The 27845-nt window shown below is 39.8% G+C and overlaps 2 protein-coding genes across 3 annotated transcripts in view; one reads left to right on the top strand and one right to left on the bottom strand.

The window, feature by feature from the left end:
• LOC145203864 (ankyrin repeat domain-containing protein 45-like) overlaps positions 1-25010 on the top strand; it is a 42599-nt gene extending 17589 nt beyond the window's left edge. The window contains exons 6-7 of one of the 2 annotated variants that reach the window (XR_013853410.1): positions 22536-22648; positions 22760-25010. Coding sequence is in view for 1 of the 2 variants with exons in the window: in XM_080076196.1 (XP_079932322.1) it covers positions 18632-18777 (146 nt within the window). In the remaining variant the exon portion in view is untranslated. Of the gene's footprint in view, positions 1-18631; positions 18793-22535; positions 22649-22759 lie in introns of those variants that run through there. The other variant, XM_080076196.1, reaches the window with a different exon arrangement.
• LOC145203863 (high affinity cGMP-specific 3',5'-cyclic phosphodiesterase 9A-like) lies at positions 47-22237 on the bottom strand. The gene is made up of 7 exons (XM_080076194.1): positions 21992-22237; positions 5899-6183; positions 4966-5104; positions 4562-4739; positions 4064-4256; positions 3448-3625; positions 47-1154 (listed from the first exon to the last, which is right to left on the bottom strand). Exons 1-7 carry the CDS (start codon positions 22234-22236, stop codon positions 990-992), a joined length of 1383 nt encoding a protein of 460 aa, XP_079932320.1. The 5' UTR covers position 22237; the 3' UTR covers positions 47-989.
• Positions 25011-27845: the final 2835 nt, after the last annotated feature.

Genomic DNA, 27845 nt, shown 5'->3' with positions numbered 1-27845 from the left:
TCTGTTAACCCTTGCCTTGCACCTCTTTGAAGCAGTCAAATTTGAATAAGGTACAAAAAATATTATATTTCATGCGATTCAATGGGCGTTGACGTAAACAAACAGAAAAATCATCGGTGTACCAAAAAACTAACGCAGAAATAACAAACAACGCAAAAAATAGTCTCCACTCGCCAACAGGGGGCGCTAGAGTCGACGGGATGACAGTGAAAAGGGCGAATACAGCTTTCAATACGAGTGTAAATAACTAAGAAAAACGGAAGAAATGACACCGCAACCTTGGTCAGGTTAACGGTAATAAGGACGCTAAGGAATGATCGTTCGCGTGGCAAGCAAAACGATTAATTGAGGGAAACCAGCTCAGAAATATAGTTTGGCGAGTGGGCCAATTGTCGTGTGCGGATGAAGGAAGAGCTCAATGGACACGCAGAGTTTTTTTTTCGCGACGCCAGTATCTGCGTGGATGACGTTGATGCATGAACGCGTAGCGGGCGACGAATCGACTTGGAGATTAGATAAGGGACACTTTGGCGACTGCGGTAAATCCAATGACAGCTAACCAGGAATGTGATTGACCGCCGTGATGAACAAGGCTTCAGTCATAGTACACTGTATGGTGTGATTGCGATCCATATGTCCAGGATTTCGGCATTTTCTTTTAGGTTCATTTATATCCAGACATGTGTAGATTATTGGACGGAGGTAGCTAATCAAATTGTGTTTGTTTTTTGACGGTGTCGCCTTCAGCTCCATTAGTAGCACCGCACACAGTATAGGGTGTTGCATAGAAAGTAACGCAAAACGACATGACAGCCCAATCGAAGTTGTAACACTAAAATCACTCCATTCTTCGTCAATGCGAAGCGACAGAACGACAGGTGTTTTTTTTTCTTGATGAAGTGTAGCAGGATTAGAGGTCGGTCTCTCTATGCACGCGTTCACTTGGCGTACATGCAACTGCTTCACTGCATCTTAGGTGTAGAAGCAGTCTAAATTCCTCGCTCTCTCATACTCTGCACTTCGTATCGGGTTAGAGCTTCGTAGAGCGGGTTGATGTAGAAAAGTCGGGCGTCCACGATGAGTTTGCAGAGCTCGTCGTACATTGGGAGCATAATACCACGGATGAAATTCTCCTGAGACTCGGCAACGTTTACCTGATGAATGATAAGATGAAGTTTAGAATGTTGGTCGTACGCATGAAGAGCTATTTTCGCATTCACTACTTTAAATGTTGTAAGATAAGCCAACTATTGTATGGATATCGTAATAACTTGAATAAAACGTGTGGTATGAAATACCCGCATATTTAAATACCAGTGAACTTAATTCACTCTTGTTGTTTTCAAATCACTCCCAGGTTATGACACAGCCTGAGGTTTAAGTATGAGGTTACATGCCAGTGTATGACGTACATGACGTGTAACATATAATAGTCAAGGTTCACACAAGCACGTTGCGGAACGGGGACCTTGTTTAAATGCGGGTTACAGTCATTTCGCGCCTGCCTCCGATTCACACCCACTTAATGCACAACCACTCGTTTCGCGGATTAGCCTTAACCAAACTTTTCGCCAGCCAAGTTTATAAATGCCAAACATGCGTCGACCGCATGCCCATGCCTCGCCTGGTGTACACATTAGCCGTAAAACCGACTATTCGAAAACTTGTCAGTGCTTCTCGGTGCCTTGCAGTCGGCGTATAGGTGCGCGCTTAATTGCAGCGTGTAGGTGTGAAAAGGCCGGTTGCCTGTCGCAAAACCATGGCTTGTCACTCCAGTTATTCGATTACCGCGTGTTTTGGAGCTTTGCTTAAGTGTAAACGTGACATTTGCGGCGGAAGCAATGGCGCAGGTGTCCAGCGCGGTTTGTCACCGATTCTTGCGACTCCTGTCGTTTAATAGCTACTCTGACTCCCGTAATGGACCACGTGTTGCCCTGTTATTAGTCGCTTAACGCGCAGTGCCAAACGGCCGCGTCCTGGTAATAATTAAATTCCAGCAATAAGTGATCGACACCGCACCAAAACAACCCAGTTGATCGCACACGAAGTCAACAAATGCGAAAGTCAAGTCGCTTGGGCCTTTAATGCGCGTTTAAATGCATCCGGACGTGTGCCTTTATCCGATTTCTTACAGACACACACATTGGATTTTTTGATTACTTGTTTACGTGTTGAACTGCGAATCTCCTAACCGTGGTAGAAATGCCTTATGTTGATGAGCGTGGAGATACACAGGTGAGGGCGCCAAAACATCAAACATTTCACAGTGGCGCACACCCCAATTCCACACGGCGTAATTTCATCTTGATTAAACATGAGTTATAGTTTATCTGATATCTTGCTCATACGTTGCGCCTTTCACGAATTGATAAGCAGTGACTAGCTTAACTAGGTAAAGGGTCAAACTATAGCCCATTGCCAACAAAAAACATGGTGAATTTATATTTATTTGCGAAGATTTACTTTGGGCATCCTGCGTGCTTGGAGTAAGTGTTTAGCTTATGGATTATTGCATACTTTGGCAATGTACTGGAGCTGGAATGTGGTGTAATGAACCCGCACGCTGGTGTTTGTTGTGTAATTTCGTGGCTCTCATAGACCGCGCTGATATTACCTTACGACGCGTCACTAATCACAAGGCCAGATTGAAAAGGCGATTCATTGCTCAGGCAATATTGCTATAACTTGTGCCTTTAAGGTTGTATATTTTGCCTTGATTGTGTGTGCCCTTGCACGGACCAGCGCGTGTTGCAAATCGCAAACAAACGCTCGATTGTGTGAGGAGATGAATCGCTCCACCACAGACAGATGCAAGGCTCTGATAAGTAAAGGCCACTGGCAGTGCATCGTCACTGAGCCTTGGTCTACGAAACCCTAAGTTCATGCATATGTACACGTAGGCTTCCCAAAACAAAATCACCACTGCCGACTGTATTAAATTGTATGTTTGTTTACTTCCTAAAGCGCTTGCGGTTAAGTATAACCGCAATATAAGCGACTGCAACGCTTGCAAACCGCGGCACTGACGTTTATTTACGTAATCTCGCCTCGATGACGTATTTATCGCTCTCTGACGTCACAGGTTTACATTTTACGATTATTTTGCCTGTCATTGTCAGCAGTGCAATGTCAACCGTCCAGCTGTTCTCGGAAGCTACCTCAAGCGGTTGAACAATCATATCGTACGGGTCATCGCGTATTAAATGCCTTATCTCAAGCGCCAATGACGTAGATTTGTGATGAACGAATTCCAGTGTCTTATTAGCGGCAGTGGTTTACAAGTTGCGGCACTGTCGCGTTGCCCCTGGTTGACTTAGGGTTTTCTTAGAACTAATCTAATCTCTTCCTTGGTCGCCTTAGCCATTGTTCGTTTGATTAATTTAGCCTGAAACGTGCTTGTGTGATCCTTAATCATGTCTAAAATACGAATAAAATGCTTAAACTTACAATGTCAGGATCCATGTATGGTGTAACGGGCAATCGCTCCCTCTTTTCCCGGGCGCTTTGTTCTGAATACTCGGCAAATAGTCGTTCCACCCACGGCCCAGCGACTGTTTCCGGTCGGACCTCGTTTGAAACGTCAGCGCATTTGATGATGATCTTCAGAACGCTCAATACGTGGCCACTGTAGAAAAACACAAGCATTAAAATCCTCATCCAAATTGTTTTCGAGGTGTTCTGCGTTTGTATGTGTAATTACGCGGTAAGCAGTTGCCTGTTCAACTATTTTTTATTGGCTAAGAACGTTTAATGGGACTTCACGTAAAATGAAAGGAGTCAGTCAAGGTTTTCCTCCGTAAAAATGCCACAGGTATTTTCGCTTCACACAAAAACTGTTTAACATCGCAACACTTTCACGTCATTGCGTATTTTGTTCACAGCAGATCGTCAACAATGACATCACGGTGCTTATGGCGTTAGTGCCAACTGATTTCGCGAGATTGTAAAATGCGAAAGAATTTCACGGCCAGCCCATTACTACGTCACAATAGGTCAAACGCGACGTCAAGTTGATGTGCGAGCTTTTAAGGATTAGAAAACGGGCGTGTCTTCGGAAACTCACTTGTTTTTGAAGTCAAATCCATCGTCTACATTTCTGGCATATGTTTCCATAACATCCTTATGCCGCGCGAGATCGGTGGCGAGGATCAGTTCGCCGACGTTCGTCAACACTTCGTCACGGTTGTTGACATTGCGGAAGATGTTGCGCTCCTTATTGGACAGAATGCGACACGTGACTGCGAAGTGGTGTTGTTCTGTAAAGAGGCAGAATAACTGTGTGTTAAAATACTGCGAAACTGCTTTGTGTGTGGGCCCGATGACTGCGTATCACCCCTAACAATTTTACGCCTGTCCAATGAACCGACGAAAACTTGGTTTGAGTTCACGAAAAAAATCTACTTGAGTGGTTTTTACTGTAGAGATACCGCGATATATTTTGACCCATAACCTTTAAATGGGTTTGCACCCAACCACTTAGAAACATTGAATTGTTTGATGTTGTTTTGAATTGTTTGACAGTTTGGCGACCGACGTTCCTTTAATGTTTTAATAAACATACCTAGTATGCTTTTGTAGTTGTACAGGATAGCAAGGGGTGTTCTTGCGTGTGAGTGGTAGGCGTTGTTCAGTCCAGGGTGATCCACATCGTGGCAAACAGCCGCTGTGAGGAGAGCCCCAAGGTAGTCCACAGAAACGGAACCACGCAATCGAAGTTTACATACCATACTGTAGGCCATCTGCAAAACACATTAGCACCATTAGTCAAAATATTTTTACAACACCCAAGGCCTATTTGCACGCCACTTTAAAATTTATTACGTTGGTGATTAATCGTCAGTGTAAACGGAAAACGTCTTTTCATGACGGTTTTATGTTTGTAGGGGAGCAAATGTTATTGCACACAATATTTGTTCGCCTTGAAACAACGGATTGTAGCCACGTGTGACCTTGAAAAGGCCTTACCTGCGTCACGCAGAAGCAATGCTTGAAATTGTGGTAAGGGTTATCCTGGTATCTCTCTCGCACTCCGAGCAGAAACATGCGCAGAGTTGCCCGCGGAATTCGCCATGCCCGCACAATACCCAAATCGTGGTACATGTACCTGCACAAAATTTCGTATTATTAATCGGGGTTGATAAGGTTTTTGCTAGCAACTTTATGAAAATTCTTACAAATTTAATGCTCAAATTTTTCATGTTCGTGTGTAAAGATATTAATAGGTGTTTAAGAGTTAACAAATAAGTAGTGTTGTTGGCTTGCTCGTACATTGAGTAGTAAGAGCGTGAGTATGGCCTTTTAAGGTGTTAGTACAACTCGCATGTAAACTGTCATAACCCGGAATCAGTGGTAAACCGCCTTAGCAGCTTGTATAGCGATGATATTTTGGCCTGGATATTTATAATCTAAGTCTCGTGGGCAACTAAGGCAACCGACCGATCACGATTATTCGTCCCGCCGCGCTTGATCTGTTTTCACTTACAACTCCGTCGTGATTCTGCACTATTTCACGCACTGTTTTGCACCACAACGTATAGATTTTTAACTCAGCGTGGCCTACGTTTCCCGTTTGTTGTAGCAACATTTAAACGTGACTTTACTTAGCCACGCCCTTTCGATTCTAATTGAGTTGAACTTGCCGAAAGCAGTTGGAATGTGTTGTAAACCGAAACAGCTGTAAGTCCATTAGCCTAATGTCCATTGCATAACTTTAAGTAACGATTGCGACAAGGTAAACGGCACTTAGGTGGGTTTACATTGCGTCGAAGTTAACATAAAACTGATGTAATTTTGTAAAGCTATGATGAACCATTTATTATTTATCACTTTACGCTCTAAGTTTAAATACACTGTTGACTTGTGGCAGGTGAATGCATACAATTACTGTGCAATACTTACTCGATATGATCAACCATAGAGTCCCGGTCAAGTCTCCATACATCGAACATTGGTTCTGCTAAATCTCGCATCGTAGCTTTTGGGCAGTAAACAGCTTCAAGTCCTGGCATTGTGAAATCTTCTTCCTGATGTTGATCGGCGGTGCTTGTGCCGTTGGTGCCGTTGATTAGAACAGTTTTCTCGCTTTGTTTCGAGCTCAACTTCTGCTTTGCTCTGAGGTTTGCCGCGTTTTGCGTTTCGACAAATTCGCAGTTGTTGTTTGAATTCGCTAAATCGTCACTTAATCTGCAAAACATAGATAAAGTTGGTCAATTTCTAAATGTCTGAAAATGCATATTGCCCTCTTCTCTTTGCTGCGCGAACTACATGTACTGCTGTCTTGTTACAACTGAACTGGCTAAGTTAGTACTCAGCGTATAATATATATAGCAAGGCTCTGACGTGGTTTAGTTAAATCTGACTTAAACCTTATAACCTCCTTGCCACCCCGCAGTTGTGTGAGGTGTTTGCACTTCTGACAGCGAGGTCCTTGATCAAACGCCGTTTTGCGTCACTGCAAGTTTATCCCATGCCAAAGCATCAGGCAACGACAGTGTGATGGTAAATCCCGAGGACTAAACCGTCCCTGTCGCCAATCTCGCCAGACATCGACTGTCGTCGCTATCCGTTACCGCGTAACCGATATATATACACCGGCGCGCTTTTTTTACTCTCGCTCGGAAAAAAGGAGTGAACTCGTCGCTTTTTCCACCATAGCTGCCCTTTCTATTAAATTGGCCTGAGCACGTGGTGCTATTGGGACAGACCATTACGTAACAGGGTGTTGGTTGCAGCAATTTTGCGCAGACCCCGTGTGCTTCCGCCCTCCAACCATTACTGGCTTAACTATTTGACAACTCCATCGTATTTGGGTACATTTCCACGAACGCATTGCCAGCAGGAAAAGAGTGTTTACCGCGTTCCTTGCCAACTCCGTAATTGCCGGCAGTAAGCACTGCTATCTATTCAAGGTCAGGACCTGTTTATTATTTCGCAGCAAACACTGTGAATGAAAATGCAGGATTCCTTATTTGCCGATATTATTATGACGGGTCACATGTGTATGTAGCACACCTGCTGTAAACTGAACATGCTACAGTTTGTTTTGATTTTATTGCGATTTAAACAAATCAGTCGCATTGGTTTTCGTGGTAATGTTTTTGTTGGCCTGCACGTTGAGTGACGTAACTCCAGTGTCAATTTACCTAAAGCCGAAAATCAATGGCAATTTGGCTGAAAGCGTCTTGGCATTAACAGACATTGCGTAGCACTTCATCAAAGGCTTGAGGTTGCCAGCGTGCAATTTGCTTTACAAGTTCTTATCATACCATTCTGTGACTTTCACCAATTTACAACCAGAACAATGGAGCACTTGAACTTGAATTCGTCACGTAAGTTTTGTCCTGGATTGACTGGGACTTCCATTGTTGTTCTATTCAAATGCGTCAAAGGGGGGAATGACGTTGTTTTTGACCGTAATTGTCGGATTTTATTGCGATTTTTTGCGACTATATCAGCCGTTTTTGGATATTGATATTGCGTTACGTATTTTTATGAAAAGCTAGTGTGTTTGTCATTTCGGACTTTTTTTAATTTGCTTATTTTGCTAAATTTGCCAAAACAGCTTATTATGGAGTGCAGGTCACTCGTTCATCGAAAACGCGAAACATTAATTATTACCACCATAATTCTGATGCTGAAACTATTTTTAACACCACCATTATTCTAGTGACCTTAAAAAATACTTTACTGCCAGCCATACTTGAGGTATATGTGGTAATAACCTGTGATGTGATGGCGAATATAATCCTGCAAAGGCTACCTGGAAATGCTAGTGCTGCTCATGTTGCTCAAACAAACATCTAGACCGATAGCAGCCAGAGCACAACAACACGAACAGCTTATCACAACTAGAAATCGGCTTGCAATTTCGACCATCATGCTTAACTGTTAAACAGCTATTAGTCAACTCATATTGCTCCAAAACCTGACGTCTCATCTTGGTCATCTCAAATGTTTTAACCGTATTTGGTGACCCATGTACTTTGGACCCACAAGCAAACAGCTACCGGCATTTGTGTTATCTCCCTTTGGAAAACAGAGATCTTACAGCGTTTTGGGTCACCCCCAACCTATTATAGCACCCACAATCGCTAGCCATCACGACTCAGAGATTAAAACTTCCACCAGTTTGCTTAATCCGTTTATCTCGAAATTTAAACAGCGTCTTTGCGTTGAAGTTGCGGTGCGTTATCATCCGTTTTTGCCTTCCGTCTTGCGCTGAAGCGTTCAACACTACGCCCGCTTTCGGATGACTTTAAAGGTCTGATTGATGGCAGTGTTTCCCTTCCTAGAAAAGGTGTGGAGAAACACTGCTACAGGTCTTTAACTTTTCGGTTTGCTTCACCTAATTTTTGCGCCTATTTATTGATGGTTTACTGACTTTGGTTAACACAGTTTGCGTTCGTGAATTAGTTGTAATCTTTCACCTAATAATTGAACTTTTATTGGCAAACCTTGGTTTTGATGAAATATTTGTTTGTGGGCTCTTGACACATGATTCTCACGATTTGCAAATTCGTTCCAGCGCTTTGTGGACAGTGCGGTCGATTTTTCTGAGAAGTGACACGCGAGTTCTAGAAATTTGTGTCAAGCAAACACTTGTTTTCGAGAATTTTCGCACCGTTTGCGCACTTTAATTAACTCCTCCCAACGGGAATTTGCTTGGTTAAACATTACAAAGATTTAAGTGCAGATTAATACATAACGATTTTGGAAGCCGATTTTTCACGTTAATTTAAAAAATTTTTTTTTTTGGATATGATTGGATTATTTTTTAGTCATAGTTTGATTAAATTTTAGCTATACGAAGTGTTTCACTCTCCTTTTCTGTCATAGTGCTCCAACAAAAACATAATTCGTTACACATATTTTTAAAAAGCATAAATATTAAAACACGACATACGCACCCATAAAGATTTTGTCAAAAATCATAACTGTTAGAGGACTTTCTTGAATGTAGCTTTTGTTTACGTTTACTTTACACAAAGTTACGTGGTATTTGGTATGTATTCGATTAAACTGTACAAATGAATCATAAAAAACAATGCTGTTAGGTTTTATCAGTATCTTATTCAAATAGAATGAACTTTATTTGACATATATGCTCCCCATTCAAGCATTTTAGTGAATTGTTGATGCCTTAGCGCTAGAAGCTATTCGTGGGTTGGCAGAGTTTTATATTTTCGCCGTCCTTTATAAACAAGAGATACGAAATGGAAGATAAGAAGTGAAATATACAAACAAGACTGCAACTTTTCTTGCACAAGTGGTAAACGATGTCTGGAGTTTTATCTAATATTAGCATTATAAGAAATAATCTTTGGCAACAACGCAAACTTCGCCCTACTGTCATCATTTAATTGATGGTCCATAATTACACTATGGCCACCAGCAATGTGTGGTAGATTGTATCAAAACTTTGGGCTTATCATAGTGGTATGTGCTTTGGTTTCTCTTTTCGTGTTGAAACTACAAAGTTATGCCAGCATAATCCACAGAAATGAAGCCACATGCAATCTTGTATTTTAAAAATGTTAATCAAATTGATTTTATTTATTATTAAAAAACAACAACTATGGTTTAGACACAAAGGATATTAAAAGTAACAGAAGCAGGAACATGAGTGCCATTGAACTAGTGTAAATAAGTTTACAGTTTGCGATTCGTGACTGATGCAACCTTGGTTTGTGATTCGTGACTGATGCAACAAGGTGTGAAATTTGTCAAAGGTTGATGATTATTATCTGCATGCATTCATAAAATGCCGTGGTATGTCTAAACGTCACCATGATTTGACACTTTCACATTCACACCACAAGTTGCTGCATGTGTTTACACAATGATTCTTATCCGCTTTAACAGTTGACTCTTTCTCGAAAACTATACGACAACAAGTTTCTCAGAAAGTCGGTATTGTTTGAAACAACGACAAACAGAATTTTCCTATCACCAGCTTGAATCATTTGTGGCTGCAGAAATATTTTGCGTTGGGCTTCGTACGATTTTAAAGAGACGTCAATTTTGCTTTGATGTGATTTTGAAATAATTACGGTCCTTTCCAGACTTTCTTGTGGTCTGTTGAACTCTGTACGAACGCAATTAGGAACCATCAAAATGTTTGCAACTAGTCTCGATCTGTAGCGAAAATTACATGTAAGTGCCCAATCGTCTTCAGTTTGTGGTTGTCGTGGATGTATTTATGGGAAATTTTACCGGACATAAAGGTTTTATGTTCGATTTTTTTTGTCGAATTGACAAAATTTTGGTTTGATTCGGTTTTGCTTTTTCATCTAATTGCGAGTGTTTACAGTAAAAGACCAAAATTTATTCTTTGTGAACAATAGGAAATTTGTACTCAAAGTTTGTTACCATTTTATTATTCTAATTATTGTTAAATACGTTTTAAAAGTTTTCTCTTTGTATGTCTTGTCCGGGTTGGTGGTATAATTGACTAAAGGGAACACCCTCTCTTACGTTGTTCATGTTTACAATATTTCTTGTTGTAAGTTTGTTGGCTTTAAAGAAAATAAATAACTAATATTGTGTTGAAAAATATTTTGCTAAACGTACGCAAATACAAACATACTTTTTTCTTGACCCCAAAATATTTTTTATGACAGAACATTCCATCTGAATTTTGATCAGATTTGACGCACTAAAACGGCCAACTCTACACTTTAAAACGAAGTTTAAATCACCCGAATTCTGCATACGTTCATGTAAACTGTTTACGTCACATAAACTGTTGTGTAAACTTTGGGCATCTGCAGTTTCAGCGTGCGTTAAATGAGTACGGGATTTGGCAACTAGCTGGCGGAAGCCTTGATTGACATATGTGCTTGCCGAATAGTAGGATAATCCCACAATCGAATGTTGTACTTCATCTTTACAGCTGCATCTCCGGTCATTGGTCTGGATTATCCAGGCTGGACATCAATTTTTGTTGCGTCATCTACTTTGCATTTGAGGTTGGAATCCTTTTCTAATGTCTCAACAAATACTTAAATTCCAGTTAATGACGCATGTCGTTTTTCAATCGAATTTTTCATGGGTTTTGTGCTTGTGGCTCTACATTAAGCTTCACGTTTTGCCAAAACGACACCATTTTCATTAATCTGTGACTGGTATTATAAGCAAGGAAAAGAGGATTGGATTTTGTCTCATAACTACATGCAAAATGGCGGAAAGTCCACAGTCGATGTGTCTCAAAAGCGCATAGAAAAAATGGTCTGAAGGTTTTGTTTATTAGATCCGGCTGGTTGGTACCAGACCATGTCAATATTTTGTAAAAGGCAAATAATTTTTTGTGTATGTCCTTTTTATAACTATGTGCAAGTTGCTGTATGACGAACGATAATGTGATTTCACACATTTTATGTAATCAGTTGACGTGTTTAACAAAAAATTAGACTGTTTTCCTCAAACTTTGTGTTCATGATTGACACAAACTACCCAGGGAATCTGCAGAACGGAGCACTTAGTTTTTCGTTGAAATCTCTCGTGGCTAATATCAACAAACGAGTGTAGAAACAGGTTGCCTGTTGTCAATCTGGGTTGCTCCAACAAGGTAATTGGACTATCCAAGCTAAGCAATCGTCACAATATGGTACTATCGTCCTGTTCTGGCGTTTAAGTCCATCAAGAAATCCATCTCTTACTGCTCACTTTCGTATGCCACACCTTGCTTTCAAGGTCGCCGTGACATTGAATTATGGCGTCAAGTTTGTGTGCGATCAAAACAACTCGTCATAAACACTACCAACATGTTTGCATTCCTCACCATTGCTTCTTTGCCTTAGTCACGTACGCTTTTTTGGGTGCATTATTGTTATAATTAACGGTAAAAAAATGTATGCTCTTAATCCCAATAGACTTTAAATTGGGTGGGGTTTTGAACATAGATTTGCATGAACAAATGAATTTAAGAGCAGCATTAGATTTTGGCAGCTGATAGGTTAGCTGGTAAAATGGGCACTGAAATCAACGAAATGCTTAATCCTATGATCACTTAAAATTCTTCACAAATAAATACACATGGAATTTTCAATTCTAATTTCCACAAAAATATTCGTGACATCTTTAACCGAGGTCTTTTCTCAACGATCATCACTTTCATACGCCATTTACGATCAAAGATACGTTGTAACTCAAAGCAACCAAATGTGCATTGCAGTCAATTGCCACACCTCACTATCATTTTTAGCGGCTAATCTCGCAGGAACTTAGAGGCATTGGCCGCAAGTTACTTTATGTGGCATTGCGCGGTCGCCACCTGCGACGGGGAAGTCTGTTGAGGCGATTTGTAGCTGGGAAGCCGGCATTGAAAGCGTGTACGGCGTCTTGTACGCTGTAGGATTACTGTTTGCTGCGTTGAGTGGCCGCAGGATTGTGGTTAAGTCAATCGGCTTGCCAGTACTTGAGCCTCGCTAGCTTTGACGTCACGCAGTGGGCAGCGTAAACAATTCTCGGACAAGTATTTCGTGGAAGAACCTGCGGCGAACGGCGGTCTGTGTTGCGACAAGTGCGCTTTAAGTTCTACGTCGCTGCATTGGCGTCTCGGGACAGTCTGATAATTTCCCATGACATATCGGGGCTTTTTGTAGCAACTATCAGCAAGCCGGGTTACAACTTAAATACTAGCACGTCGTTTAGAGTAGGTGCTTTTTCAACATCCTATATGTTCTCATTATTTCAGTAGCGTATTTTCTTTTTGAAGGACCTTTCTCCCTGGAAGCACTTGGAATTCGTATCCAATTAGGCGCATGATTCCGTGTTTTCCCAATGAATAAAATGAGCAGTTAACTTTCTGTAATTTTGTGTCTAAAATATTTCCCGTCTACAACTCATCACCCCAAACTGAAATAAGTATTTTGCTTTCTTGCATAAACAGGTTTCCATGGAACTTTATGCTCGGATATGATTGTTTTTAGGTAAATTGTTTGTGTTGTGAAATGAAAGATGAAAATGTGATATTTTAGGAATTAAGAGTTTAGGTTGTTCGTTCCCATTTAACCATAGCCATGATGTCCACTAGTCATTATCCACCATAAGCAGCGTTTATGTCTTGAAGTGTTAATAAAGGTTATTGACATTTTTGCTACTTGAAGCTTTCCAGTCGAGTTTTCCAAACTCTTTATATTTAACCCTTATCTAGGCCGCTGCCACATAATAGCTTCCGTCTTAAGATAACCATTTAGTCGGCGTGGTTTTGTTTTGCATAGGCTTGTTTTTTCAACAAACATTTAACGCGGCCCACGCTCCCTCGTGCTTTCGTAGAAACCTGGCATCACCTGTGTCTTTAATCCATCTCTGTTTATTGGTGTTTTTTTAACGTGTGCACAGGGATTATGTTTGGTCCACCACTATCGTCACGGTCGTATGTTTTCCCGCTAATGTCGTGAGCTTCATAGAACGCGGTTTATTGCGTTTGTTTGTATTTCTTAATGAGAGGTTGTCAAAAGGTTCTGTTTGTTGAGGTCAAGGTGTACATGCTAATTCCAGGTAGCTTAAGCCTTTATGAGCTTGGTTGGGTTAATTAAGCCATATGTAAAACCGCAATCAACTGCCATTTCGTATGGACAAAAGTGTTTGCTATTTTTGCCGTCTTAGGTGTTTGTGTATATATTTTCATAGGAATGTGCGAATCTAGATGGTAAAACACAGAGATACGCCTCTCCCTTTTGCATGTCAACATTGCTTCTCCACTATATAGCACTTCAGATTGATTAGATTACATCATACATGCAAATTGCATCAAACTTTCTCACAAAATGTCTTCTCCTTGGTTCAACGCCTGATTAATGACCGGCAATTAAGATACAACACCACAATATCGCACTTTGAAACCTTGTCCTTTATCTCAAGGTAATTATTGGCATCTTGTGTGATATTCCAACCTTCGTGGCGTAAGATAAATCATGTGATACAACGGTGGCTTTCACTCGCTCAATTACTGCAAGTAGCACTCCAGATCAGCTACGTCACTCTTACAAAGCACCCGTGATTGATGACGTTGTGCCAGCGATGTCAACACAACAATTGTCGCGAGAGCTGACAATTTGCCCAATTGAAAGTCAAGTGCATCAAAGGGGGCTCCGAACCGTCGATTTTGTCGTATTATTCTTGTTTTCTGAGCCAGTTTTAGGCTTATCTCTTGCACCCAGGCTGGTAAATGAGTTGAAAATGACGAAATGCGAGTGTGCCCATCCCTAGATTGTTGCCCGCGCCTTTGATTTCTCGTCAGATAACCCGGAACGTCGCTACAAACTATTGTCCAGTTGACAAGCTCAGTTGTATCATCGTGAAAGTCGTATCTACTGGAAGATCAGCGAAATAAGCGCGTAACTCGAAAGTCGTGCCGTGACTCCTTTCCATTCCGTGGTGAGGTAATTTCCAAATTTATACCTCCATCTTGACCGCTCTTGGGGTCAGAGCGGGTTTGTTTAAAAACTGGCAATGCAAATTCCATGCGGTTGGATGTGTAATGTAAACAACACCATTCGTGATGTGTTTATGGTTTCCTAAAAGCCAGTCCTTGTATTCGTCTGACCCCTCGACTCGAAAAATGTACAATGCCGAAGATTTCAATCTCTTATTGTGGTATCTGGATTTATACGACTAATTGAACTTTAACACAAACAAACTTATATGACGTGTCATGGCGCTCCCTTTATTGGTAAAAAACGACAGACTTCTAGGAACGGCAATGGCTCATACTACAGTGGGCACTAGGTTATGATAATATTTGTATTTTGAAACGCTTTTTATGTGTGAGTCTGGGCTAGGAATTGTCAAAGAAATTGTTGTAAAGTGATCACTTTTGTTTAGATCGAAAATCCTAAGCCTTTTGATAAAAAACCTCAATTTCATTATCAATTAATTTAAAAATTGAAAAAGCATTATTCATACAGAAAATGCCAAATTGTAGTTCTGTTTAATTTTGTCTTTGAATATGTGTCATAGTTATTAACAAACAAACTTGAAAAGGAATTACATTTTTTTTATCTTGTCAAAATATCCTTTGTTGTTTCATACTGGCTGACTTGTGCCACCTACAATTTTGTCCGAAAGAAAAATGTAGCAATATTACTTGTTTCATAAATTCCATGTCAAACGGAACATTATGATGAATCCAGTGGTTCTCACAGATATTAAGTTTTCCTACTGTTTGATATTGGTTGCTTATGATTAGGTTTCTCCGAATCCATTAGTGGTTTAGCCAGCGATGCAATCAGTTTGTTCAATGTTGTTGTGGGCTAGATTTTCGAGAATTCGCGACTTCATTAAACTCACGTTAGAGTCAGAGAGCAAAGCTTTTAGGAGAAAATACTACCACGGTATTTTACCAGGTTAACTGACGCCAGAAGATTTGTCGCGCTTGTATATATTTAGAATTTTTATTTGAATGTTTTGAATGACAGACATGAGAAAGTATAGCGTGTTGACTGATCAGTGAAACAGGAGCCCATCACGTGATGTTTCTTAGGGACAAACTGTGTTGCCTTTGAATTTTTTTGAACCAATCAGTTTATTTGGCATTATTTATCAATTCCTACTGAAGTCGAGATGAATTTGACAAAAAATAATCATACTTTATTTTGTGAAACACTGGAAATAGATGCATTTAAAAAAAAACGAATTAGTGTGTTTGTCATTGTTAATCAATTGTTACTAAAGTGGCCATGATTTTGACGGATTTTGTTTACATTTTCTTTTCTTGGAAGGAAATGTATGTGTTTTTTATCTGTTTCACCTGCTTCGAAAGCGTTGTAAAGGGTCAATAGTTAAAATCGAAGTGCTTCAAATTCTTTTTAGCAATTATTGCATGAGATAGTCATTTGCATTAGGATCCCACGGCTGTATGTTCATAATCTCTGCCCTCTTACACCAATTTCTCTATTGTGAAACCAAAACTCGTTCATTTCGAGTCAATTACGCACTTGGCACATACGCACGTAAGGGTGTGGCATTGTTTACAACCACTCAGTGGCACCTACTGAACGTGTTGATTGGTAAACACGGCGCAGTGGGGTAAATGATCGTCTCTTACGCCATGTGCTCTGCAAACTGGAAAATAGTTGTCGGGTGCAGCAATTACTGCAGTTTGAAGGAAATCTTACGACACCGGCGCCGCTGGTCCTCCACAACGTGGGCTCTGTGTATCACAATCGGCGGCAATCGTTTGAGTAGAGCTAATTACCGATCCCAATAGCCTTCACCTTCGATCTTTGCTTCCCCTTGGCCTCGCACGCGATTTTCGCCGTGATTGGTCACGTGACGGCGTGGGCCAATCACCGTCGCCTGCGTACGCCTCTTATAATTGTTTCACCTTTAACCGTTCGGCAGCACGCGATGCTTTTAACCCTCTGAGCCGATCCAAGTGCTAATGCCGTAACAGCGCGCGCGCTTTTGATCGCCTTTGTTGGAAAACGCATAATCCAGGGAGCCAGGCTTCGAACAGGGTGTCATTATGTCACAACGACATGCAACCGTTCAAACTGGGCTAGGTTAAGAAAATAAGTTAAGCTGGTAATGCCACACTATGGTTCCGGATGAAAGCAATTTCAACCATTTTGGGCGTTTGAGGAATAACCACTTTAAAGAAACCATGCATTGGATTTCGCGCCTTCGTAACTGGTTAACAATCGGTCTCTATCCAAGTAAAGCGTAAAAGCTACTTAGAAGTGCAGAATAAGACATTGGCGTGTATGTGTTACAAATAAACGTCATAATGCCCATGTTTTTTGCAGTGGAATTTATTTTATGGTTATTTACCTCTGCATACCTCAAAAATGCAAGCAATAAAATTTCAGCTATATCGAAACCAATTACAGTAAACATTTCCACTTTCATCTTGCAAATCCGATCTCTCACGCGAACTCACAATTATCCACGTGGGGTAGTTCATCAAGTCGTCACTGTTTATCGAATCGAACCCACGCAGTCATCAACCCAGAATTTGGAAATTTGCTGCTGGTTCAGCAACTTAAGCTGAATGACAGTGATGCGTAACGTTTGGTAATTGCAAGTCATTGTGTGATGGTTTGCCGTCAACAGTTTAAGCTGTATTAGCTTGTGGATTATATGAGCCGTAATCCTGGATTGCGATGAAACTCAACATAGCGTTTTTACTTTATGTCTATCACGGATGGATGTGCTGAATTTTGCAACCTTGTTTGTGAATGTGGTATTTCTGAAAATGGCTTGGTTAATGCGGAACGTTTATTTTTTAAGTAGCACATGGCGCATTGAGAATAATCAGTTGACAGTTAACAAATCCGTTTTTTGTCTCGGTTTGCAGTTTGTTGCACTTTATTCTTTTTTATATTTAAAGCCCAAATAACTTGTTTTTTTGTGGTTTTAAAAGCAAAAGTATTCGTTAACTGTTTTGAAATTGACGTATCTCTGACATGTTGTCACGGTGGGTCACCTAAAGTAACTAATTTCACATTTTCACGTACACCTTTTTCTCTGTAAATTAAGTTAAAAGTACAATAATGTGAGAAAAGCAATGTTGTTTTCGGCACATGATTTTCTTCGACCATCACGTTATTGTCGTTGTTGAATATTTTTCCTGGGAATGGTCTTAACTTTCTCCACACGATGTCGTTTTTGTTTACCGAGCATGGCACGACCAAAGCTTTTCGCAGAATGCCAACAACGTTTTCTATGTTTATATTTAACCTTGTTTTGAGTTCAAACAGAAAGCTGACAATTCACTGTAATCCAACTAAGTTTTAACAAAACTTAACATGGAAATACTTTGCCGTTTTAAGGTCTTAAGAACGTCTGTTAGTTTGTTTATTGTTCCTTTTTTGCATTAATGTATCGCTGTTTGCCATTGTTCCAACTTTCATTAGTTTTAGCACATTTATGATTGATGTAGCAAAGACAATACTTTACACCAGAGTTGGATCCAGCAACTTTTTTACTATTTTGTTATGTTGGATATGTCGCTGTGGGTAATGTTTTATCTTAGCCTCAAAACAACCTCTACGACTGTATGTGCTGGCAACACCAAAAACACGTGCTCAGACAGTACATTGTGATGACCTCACCCAATTTACGTAAGTCAAACACTCCTGATTGAAAAACATGTTTGCTTCCAGGCTGAAAACCACTGCTCGTTTCATGTGTTGTGCTGACACTGTGGTACGACATAAACTGGCCTGGTTGATGCTAAGTTGACACTGTAGGTGGTGAGAATTGGATATGTTGTCCAGTTTCAATGTTGATCAATTTGTCAAGATTTTTTGTGATAATACTTCTTTCCAAGAACGCTAAACTCAAAAAAAGCTTTACCAAAAACTACTCTTATATAGGGCTTTTATATCAGAAAATTGCTTTTGCAAAGTGTTCGCTGTTGATTTCATCAGTGCACGAAAACAAAACGTTACACAATATACAAGTTTTGTAATTGTTTTTTTTAATTGGTGACAAACTGCATTAGAATTTAACAATTGTTATGTTGTTTGCCCGACGTAAATGCATTTTTCTAACTTTTCTGATTTAGAAAAAAACAGCTTGCTGGGAAAGTTTTCGCAACTTAGTTTGTATCACATCTGCAGCTCCTTATCTTATTCCTAGTATTTAGAAAGATAAGTTTTTGTATATCGTGTTGCTCAATGTTTAGTCTCTCTTCAACCGAACGATAGACTTTTCGGATTGAAATCATCGAGCTCAATGTTCACATCAAGTTCCAGTAACAACGTGAGGCCAATCATCCCAATTGAAGTGCGCATGATAGTCACAGCAGAGGTACACACCACTCGTAGGTGATACATCATTACGTGCGCATACAACGTTTCAACTACTTCGCGTGTATGATTGAAGCAGTCCATCACGCGAAAAAATGCAGCGATAACCGAAAAGCGGCAAATTCGGACTGGAATTGACCGCTAACATGCCAAGCAGAACTAGATGGCATCTGTATTTGCGGCTGCCGCGTCACCAAACAACTGTTTCGCGTGCTCGCCGATCATCAGTACAGGTGATGAGGGTTTGGTCGGCAGATTTCGGTTTTAGTTTGCATGCAATATGTGCATTACCGTGCTACGCTTGCAACCCACCAGTCACGACTCGCACCAACTTATTTTCGGGTCTCTTATCTACCGAGACCGTTGCCTTTAATAGCACTATTTTTGTGCTCGCGTGTCTAGGTAGCTCTGATTCTGCAAATTGTTCTCACATGAAAGTGTTAGGATAATTGGATGGAACACGGTCGTCATCAGTCATCAGTTCACACTGTGACATTTGGCGCGAAGCTAACGAGGGGCATTAACGTTTTTTATCTTGTCATTTAACTGTATTTTAATAAGGTCTAACCTCAACCTGCCTACTTTCAAACTCTTAATGTACTTTGATTGACAGAAATACTGTAGGAAAATAAATACTGTTTTGCGACACATGTGTTAAACTGAAAACAAATGATATGTCGCTAGGTGTCGCAAGAAAACGTTTTAGCAGCGTCGGAACTGGTTACAAAAGGTCAAAGTCCAATATTTTACAAATTATGTCATCTGGCTTTTTAGTTGAAATTATTTGTTGAGGGTCATCACAGGTAATCCTTTCGGGATAAACTTTACATTGACGCAATAGGAAGTTGGGAAATACCGCTACAGGGATTAGGTCTATCGCCGGAAAGCCAACATCACGCTATCAGTGACAGGTTTGTGACAGTAGTTTTTGATATCGACATGATGGTGGGTGTGTTAAAAGGGTTGACAGCGGAATACATAACCGCCATATGTCACGCTAGGTCGCGAAACGTGTTTGACGACAACGTGGTTCGCTTCTGTACCTGTCAATTGATTGTAGGCAATGGCATCATCCTTTGTGTTTTAAACATTTGTCTGCAGCTCATGACCTTATGATTGATAATGGAGTTCTTTTTTATGTCTATCATTTCTGTTACCACTGATGACAAGATGTTGTCGAAACGTCTATTCAATATTTTGTCCGTTATGCCTGCTATTTGGGCTGTAATATCAATTCTGCACTGTGTTCGTACGTCATTATACTATTTGACAACAACAAACTGAAAACAAATTGGTTTACATCGAAATTTAATGGCCCAAAAAATCTTTATTACGGTTTATATTCCGTATTTATCAGGTTTTGCAAAAATGTAATCAACCTTGTAAAAATGTCAAGTGAAACATGACCTTTTCACCCCGTGGGTGAACCCAGAGGCTTTGGCACGTAACGAAAAATGCAACGTGAACCCAAAACCTTGGGTCGCGTTGGTCGTTCATGCTCTGGTGACGTTACAAGTGTTGTGACGTCACAAGGAGGATGTAAACTACTTGATCTCTGGTAACTTGAACTTTGAACAAACTACAGGAACACCTAATTGGCGTGGATGACGCAGAAAGCAAGGAAATCGCTTTTCGGAGCGGAGTTAAAAAGGTCGTGTTTGACATGATCGATTGCAATTTATGTGAAATCGTAACAGATGATCTTTTGTTCCACGGTATGCTTGCAATGTGTGGTTGTTTGTTGAAGTCAAAGTGTTGGTTTAGTGTTTTTATCGGACGTTTGTATACATCTAGTATTTTAATAAGGATTGCAAGAGCATATTGTTGCATTTTCGGTAATGTCAGTGATATAAACTATAAAGGAATGAATCAATCACACTCGATTTCATACACCTGAGTCGCTAAAACGACTCCTCATTAGACTTCGTTTAAAGTGGACCAGAAAGTAGCGTTAAAGTCTTTAAATGTGTCAAACGCATGGACAAACACGTTATTTGCTGTCACTATAGCACTATTTGGTGCGACACCCATTTAATTTCACCCAGTTTTGGGTTTGTTCGAATTTTCTTTTTTCTCTCACCAGTCTGTCCAAATTATTATTGTGCAATTTTAACCCCACTATGGATGAATTTTAACACAATTTTTTTGTCACAAATTGCATAAACTTGTGAAACGTTCGTGCTATTGAATTCAGTAATGTCGCCTGCCGTTACAACGCGGTGCTTGTTTTGAAAATATGATATCTAATGTAAAATACCACAACTATCCCTTTAAAAAGAGTCCATAGTGTATGTGAAATTGGACATAATGAAAACCCCTCGTCATTTCTGTAATTTTGTCTGTGATCCATTTCGCAAAGTGACCCTATAGTCTAACAGTTTTATAGGCTCACAATGCAAAAGTCAGCAACACACAAGCTCATTGGTTCCTTGCAGTGAACGCATCGTATCCGGGCGACAGTACAACATACTTGTCGCGTCATAAATTCCTCATCGGTGTAATATCGACGATTTAGTTTCCCGATAAATAGTGTCTACATGGTGAAAAGTGACCCCCGAAGCATTACTCCCGAATCCGTCTTGACACCACTTCATCTAGATCAACACTATTTACAGCCCAAACCGTCGATAAGTGTTCGCGTGCTGAGTTCGCGTGAGAGTAGTAGATATATCGCTGGCAGCGCACACAAAAACACATTCTACTACTGCTGTGGTCGAGCCTGGTGGTATGCAAAGTTTTTAGAACTGGGAGAAACCGTATATATAACTGCATGCTTCTGCTCGCATGGCATAGCGGGATTTCTCTAGGCGACACGCGATCCCGAGACCGCCCGATTTCTAGGAAGACCTAGATGTGGTTTAGCATTGGATTTGCACGTTGTGCTTTTTGTATATGTTGTGCCATAACACATGATGCAATTTGTCTGCACCGTAGAGACTTAAGTAATGGACTTTAGACTTTGTAATGCTGGTTTAAAATGAACCGCGTTCACGAGCCAGCTTCTTGCGGTTCTCAGTGGCATCGTTTTAAATAAAATCATTTGTGGTTTCCATAGTTTGTATAGTGTACCTGCATTTTTGAACTACGTTTTTGGTTCATGCAAAAAAAATCAGTTGACATATAGTAATGCTAGTTTTGCCTCCGTTTGAAAAAAAAAACGCTTTTATTCCTACTTTTGCCCTTAATTTTTCCACAATTGTGTTTCCACCAATTGTACAAATTCAACCTTCACGAACCTTGCATTGTTTTCCGAAAGCTGTTGCTTTTGATCTGGTTCCTCTGGATCTGAGTCCTCAGTTTCCTCTTGAATTTCCTCCTCAATGCTCTCCGAGTCTTCCTCATTTTCCGGCGGCGGTGACGTCAGGATAATGACGTCATCGTCTTTTAAATTGCTTTGTTGTTGATCACTCATAATGATTAGAACAGAGACACAAAGTTTATGCTTAAAGTTTCTATGCAATGAGCAAAGACTGTGAAACATAAAAAACAACTTTATTTGATTCATATTTAAAGTTTCAATGCCACATAGTTTTGAACTTAATAATAATATTCTTTTAATGCAACAAACTAGTTTTGTTTTTTATATGAGAGGTTTCGTGTGAGACTTTAACTTAAAAAACTACTCCTTGAAGTCGGTAGCAAAATTTTGATGCCAGTCGCGCTTCATGTAATATAATTAAATAAGGGATGGTAATTTAGATTAGTTTGCTTAATACATTGTTATTAAATGTTTTATAGTTTCTTTATGTCCGGTCTCATCGGTGTTTTTGTGTTGCACAGGACAAACGCCATGGTTATCGAACATTACTGACAAGAGAATAATCGAAAAATAGGTATTGGGAATGTTCGTGACAATGCATGTCAAGTACTTCTTTCCAGCACCAGGTTACCAGGTAATATAACAGTTAAGATCATCTCTGGCATTTATTCAGTTCGCGAATTTAGTGACATGTGCCGAATTAACTTCCCCACATCTGATAAGCTTCGCTTTGCTGCATTTCCAGGAGATGGGGAACTTTCAATTGATGTTATCCTAGTAAATGTTAACACGCCAACGGCTCTCTGGGCCACGTGCATGTGTTTTGGTCCTGTGGCTGTCACGCAAGCAATCCTGTAATCCAGATATTCTTGGCCAGGGATTCGTGAATGGCCGCACGCACGCGATATTATTGTTGTCATAACAACAGCGCTTTGCACGGAAGCGCAGGGCACGAAATAAGGTGCAAACTCACAAATGTGCAGGGCACAAAATGAAGAAATGTGTATGCCCGTCAATTTTCTTGGAAGGATTTTTTAAAGTTTTCCAATTTTTGAATTTAAAAGTCTATTAGTGTGTAATATTTAAAGAGTTCAAAAGCACACGTTCAGCATCAACATTTGTGTTTCCACTTCTAATAAGTCATACTTTTATATATATATCTGTATATATACATTTTTTCGTGAATTTAAATGTCTTCCCTGACTATATTTTAACTTACATCTTTCGCATGCAAATCTTTTTTTCGGTATCACGCTTCATACGAGTATGACTTAAAACAAAGACATATTCAACCTCCAAATGGCGCACTACGCTATCGCCTGGATTGTATCATTCGCACTTAATCACAATTAAACTAACGTTTAGATTTAAGATTTTGCAAAAGATTGCAAAAGAATCTAGAATTGCACCACGTCAACTACTAGGTTTTCCAACACTGCGTTTCTTCATTTCTAACCCTGCATTTGTGGCGTGTCATGCTCGGTTGTTGTTCAACAAAAGCACGTGATAACGCGTCAGATTTGGCGCGCAAATCCACTGGCGCGATTGGCCGATTTCGTGCTCTGGAGAAACGCCCTTCTAACAATAACTCCTATTTTGTGATGCGGTCGAATTCAAAAACTCTTGCTCCCGGAAATTAAGATAACATTATCAGTTAGTCATATGTTTGTATATGACATTTGAATGCATCGAAAACACGTTTGTCATTTTCATTTAGAGCGAGGTTACTGAGAAACTGCAATTGACAAGACACAATTTGCACTTTACACCACGTATGAATCATTAGAGCAAACACAAAAATATATAAAATTTGGGTAATCGACACAACCGAGTCAACGCGACATTAATAAACCCTTGTATAATTTAGTTTAGGAAGTGAAATCATTTGCCTATTTAGATTATGGTGTTCTAGCTGAAAATCGACTCTTGCGTTTTGAAGTAAATTACAAATCCCCGTTTTTATATATTACTAGGCTACTCTTTACATCATACCACACGTAGGAAACTACATACATCACTAACTCCCAACGTGGAACCCTTCTTCTTGTACCTGCTTTTTGTAACACCTTTAATCACACCTTTTTCTCAGCCTACGAACTAATGGAAGAATAGTAATCAAGGGCTTCACAGCCCATAAACTCAAACGCCAGCACTCAGAAAAAATATTTACGTGCAGTAAATAACTTTTTTGACTGGTTCAGTTGTGGTGAACCATGCTTAATACATGTTAAAAATGTAGGTTACTTGTGAGGTAATGTATTAAAATGCAAATCATCCTGGTTTCTGCGCATGCGGGTCGCTTTTGACGTCATCACCTGCACGCTGATATGTCATGTTTAAATTTGGCGCTTGGGAAATGCCGATGACGTGTTTTGTCACGTGGTTCACAGTGCCGTTCGTAAGTTACACTATTTCTCGAGAAACAAAGACGCTAATCAAAAGCTACAATATGTCATTTTTCTGTTTACGTTTGCACCCGTGGACTTGATTTTTATACTTTTTTTTTAGTAACCTTGTCATAACAAACCGCTTTTATGGCAGTTTGCAACAAAACTGACCACTTAAAAATCTGTTAATTTCCTCCAAAATACAGCTATAAACCTGTACAGTAAAATATAAATAACCTGTTCTAAACAAGCTTGTCTGACCCGAACTTCAACTCCCAGTAGTTTCGTAGCCTTCGAGACGCCGCATGACTTTGCGCACGCATCAAGTTCTCGTGTTATAGTCAGATTCCGGGAAATGCAAGCAATAACATCTTTTCAACCATGTTGGGTTTCCGTGCACTGTATTTGACTACGAAACTAAACAGGATACAGGCGTTGAGAGAATCGGAATTTAACTGCTTCGATCATTCAACGGGAATACCTTCTTTTTATTAACCTACACCAGTGGTTCTTAACCTTTTTGGTGTGGTTTCCCACTAAAGTCAACCACCAACTTCGAATTTCCCACTCTGTTATTTTTATACTGATGTTTTGTGCCCTGCGTTAACGTAAAAGAATTCTTTTAATGAAATAATTTCGTGAAGCGATTTGGTCTGGAACTCCAAAGGTATACTACAATCTTATTTAGTTTAAATAGTGCTTCTGTGAGAGATTAAAGTTTATGGAATATTGAAGAGTCTCCTCTACTTGCTATAGTCATTTATTGCATCACAATCAACAAATGAAAGGCTTTTATTCGCGCACAATAGCAAAGTCATTGATACTTTAGTCTTGTCTGTGATGTAACAAACGGCCTTTGGATTTATATGTGTCTTGTAAGCCTTCGTGAAATTAATTTTACATGTTTTTGCGGAAAAATATTATTAAAGTAACTTTTAACGATTAATTCAAAGCCGGGTTCGACCCTCGGGCCCGAGTTTGGTTACCTGACTGAGATAATTTCCCTCTGAAAACATTAAATTTCCCACCGGTTAAGAACCACTGACCTACACCATGTACGCTTTATCATTCGCAGTATGTTTTTTGCGTTTAAGCGGGTTAGTCTCTTTCATCACACAATACACAACTACTGATCATTCGTAAATGAACTTTCACAGCCAAGTGCGATTGTTAAACAAGGTCAATGACACACCACACTAGAAGGATATTCGAGCTTTAAAGCATCGTTCCAACCTGTGTAAATTCTAAACAAGCGTTATATTGTAGACAATTCAATGCAAAAACGTTCAATTAACGTACAAAATTAATGCATATTTCCCTATAAACAAAAGTTCTACAAACTTAAGTTTGTGCTGAAATATGTTTGACATAACTCTTACTCTTGGACGCTGCAATGTCTAAATTCTAAAAGATTATGTGCAGGCCTTTCATCTGTCTTCTGCTATCTTCTACTGGTGCTAACCGCTCAAACAGTCCGTTACCATGTTAGGGTAAACTAATCCTCAAGATAAAAGGCCGCCTAGGAGCCTTCACTGCAAGTATTCATAGAAATGCATTTATACCAGCACGATGTTACATAAAGGTCACACATTGTCCCCAAATGAGCAATGTGTGTATTGGAGACTTAAGGAATCGATATATTTTTTTCTTTCTTTTCACTTCGCCAGCAGAGGACTTTTTCCTTATTGGCGGATTACAGGCTTTACCCTCGTGGTTTTAATTTGTTTTCGGTGAGCCTTTAGCCGCTTTATATCGATCCCGCTGTTATGACGTATTAGCTCACTTAGGTCACGTGGTTTACTGAGTTGGACTACATACCAAAATTTTTACTTACATTGTGAATGGTCTGGTAATCCAAATATAGAAGATTAAGCCTAACAAACAAATACACAATTTATCGCATTTTGATGAAACTGATGTCTAATTGTATCTAATATTTGTTATAAATGTTGGTTTTATAGCTGGGTTGGTTCTATTTAGACATATTTGCATTAAATTTTGCAAAAAAACGACATAACATTTCTTACAAAAATTATCTTTACCAAGCGTAACGACTAAATAAACTTCAACATAGAATACAACCACCAACCACTCCTTTGTTACCTATCAATTTTTGTTATTTCTATTCGGAAACAGAACGTGTATTAATCCGTTTGTTAATGAGTACATTACGACGAAACCTATTATCCAAATCTCGCAGCCATGTGAATTAAAAGTGTTAAAGACCCACAAAGCCCAGCTTAGTTCTGCTGCACGAAACAATATTTGGGTCGTGTGCATTAGCGTAATCAGTTTGCTACTTATCAGCTATATTTTGCTCTATTCTAAACGTTCCTTAGTTATATCTATGTTTAGTAGTCGCGTTTGATGACAAAACTTAAATCGTGCCGTTTGTTTCCAATTAAACCCGCTTTCTATGCGTAATTCTTCTTGTGGAGGTTACTGACAAACACAATGTATATTTGGAATGTGTGCCATAACAAACACGGGTACACAACTACCAGAAACTGCATGTTAGCTTTGCCCTAGTGAAACAATTCTTGCCTTGTTGAATATAGGGTATAAAACAGGGTATAGGGTATGTCCAGGAATATCACTGCAAACGGTTGATATTCACAGAGGAATTTTTTTTTAATCAAATGTAATTCCCATATACCGGCTGCTATAACTTCAAAAGATTTCTCTAGCACAGGGGTGGGCAAACTACGGCCCGCGGGCCGCATGCGGCCCGGCAAAGGAGTTTGTGCGGCCCGCCAAATGTTCGCAAACTTTGAAGAGAAAGTGACCAAGCAACGCTGAATAGAATTATAAGCACAGGCGTAGAGTTTTAGAAATACCGGGGATGCGACTTGCCTAAACGCAGATACTTTTTACGTGCTTTAGCCGGTTGTTTCTGCCACGTTATTATGCAAATCGTCACTTGACACAATTTCTTTGATCGATAAAGCAAAAACGGTTTACGTTTTCAAATACAGCCCACTTTGCAATGTTGACGCCAAAACTTTGGTCACTTTGGATCAAGTTTAGGTCGTTGCAGTTCTTTGCAAACGAACATTAAACACGGCTATTACAAGCGGCTCGCATTGTTTAATGTTAGCGCAAGGAATTTATTAACAAAAAAACGTGGTGTAGCCTATGTTGAAACAAATGCTTGTTTATTTTTTAAAACAATTACAATTGTAGCGTTTCAACCAATGTTTGTACAATCATTAAAGTGACAACAAACGTATTTGCACATAGCTGAAAATATACTATGTTAATATTTTGGGCTAAATCAGGGGTACACAACGTGCGGCCGTAAGGCGACATGCGGCCGCGGAGACAAGTTTGTGCGGTCGTGGCCATGTATGTTAAAATACATGTACTGGCGGCCGTGACGTAACTAAAACTATTTTGCCTAATATTTTGATTTTCAAACAGCTAAAAACAGCTTTCGTGAGACTG

The sequence above is a fragment of the Phallusia mammillata genome, chromosome 8 (genome assembly GCF_965637545.1).
Source record: "Phallusia mammillata chromosome 8, kaPhaMamm4.hap1.1, whole genome shotgun sequence".
Lineage (NCBI taxonomy): Eukaryota > Metazoa > Chordata > Ascidiacea > Phlebobranchia > Ascidiidae > Phallusia > Phallusia mammillata.
This window is presented reverse-complemented; position numbering and strand designations above follow the sequence as displayed.